The sequence below is a fragment of the Rhagoletis pomonella genome, unplaced genomic scaffold, assembly GCF_013731165.1.
Source record: "Rhagoletis pomonella isolate Grant_MI unplaced genomic scaffold, Rhpom_1.0 Rhpom_scaffold_00006, whole genome shotgun sequence".
Lineage (NCBI taxonomy): Eukaryota > Metazoa > Arthropoda > Insecta > Diptera > Tephritidae > Rhagoletis > Rhagoletis pomonella.
This window is the reverse complement of record NW_023458560.1, coordinates 66,463,501-66,464,166: the sequence shown is the minus strand read 5'-3', so window position 1 is coordinate 66,464,166 and position 666 is coordinate 66,463,501. Positions and strand designations below refer to the sequence as shown.

General features: G+C 33.5%; 1 protein-coding gene across 1 annotated transcript in view; it reads right to left on the bottom strand.

Annotated features, from left to right (window-relative positions):
* Nucleotides 1–467: 467 nt before the first annotated feature.
* LOC118742049 overlaps nt 468–666 on the bottom strand; it is a 1,249-nt gene continuing 1,050 nt past the window's right edge. The window contains exon 3 of the mRNA XM_036474016.1: nt 468–475. Within this exon, the coding sequence (XP_036329909.1) occupies nt 468–475 (8 nt within the window). The remainder of the gene's footprint in view (nt 476–666) is intronic.

Sequence of the window (666 nt, the reverse complement as noted above, 5' to 3'; positions counted from 1 at the left end):
GACCGAGCGTCGCAGCGACGAGACGAGCCAAACAACCAACTAAGTGCCTGCAACAAGCATGAGCCCATAGAAACAATCACTGCAATTTCAGACGGTCACATCGCAAATGAATATTGTATGTATGTTTGTAATGTTAATAGCTGTTGCTTGGAATTTCTATTGTTGTGGCGAATGCGATCTCAGCGCAAAATTCCAACAACCTTTGTAATTGTCATTACTCATTAAACTACACAATGCAATGCATATTTTAAATTTGTATTTTTTGTATTTTATTGTTTACTATTTTATTTTTGAAAAAGTTTACGTTTGAACTTTCATTTAGTATAGATTATTAATTTGTTTACTGAATTTGCGGATTTTACTTTTGTGTTCTCTTTTTCGAGGAGTGAACAAACGCAAACGTAAAATGTTGATGTGGATGCGGGAGCAAAGTGAAATCTGGGTGTGTTAACAGAATATACATATATTTAGGCAGCTGTGTATTAGAAAGTAGTAGTACATTGCTACTCGAGTATTGCTGCTGATTTTGGTGACGAGGGAGCTGAAAAGGGAGCGTTTGTTTGTTTTCTGTTTTTTTTTTGTTTTTACTTTCTTTCTGTTTTCGATTTTTAATGTGACTTTATTTTAATCTATTTTCATAGCATTACCATCATTATCATAATTTTT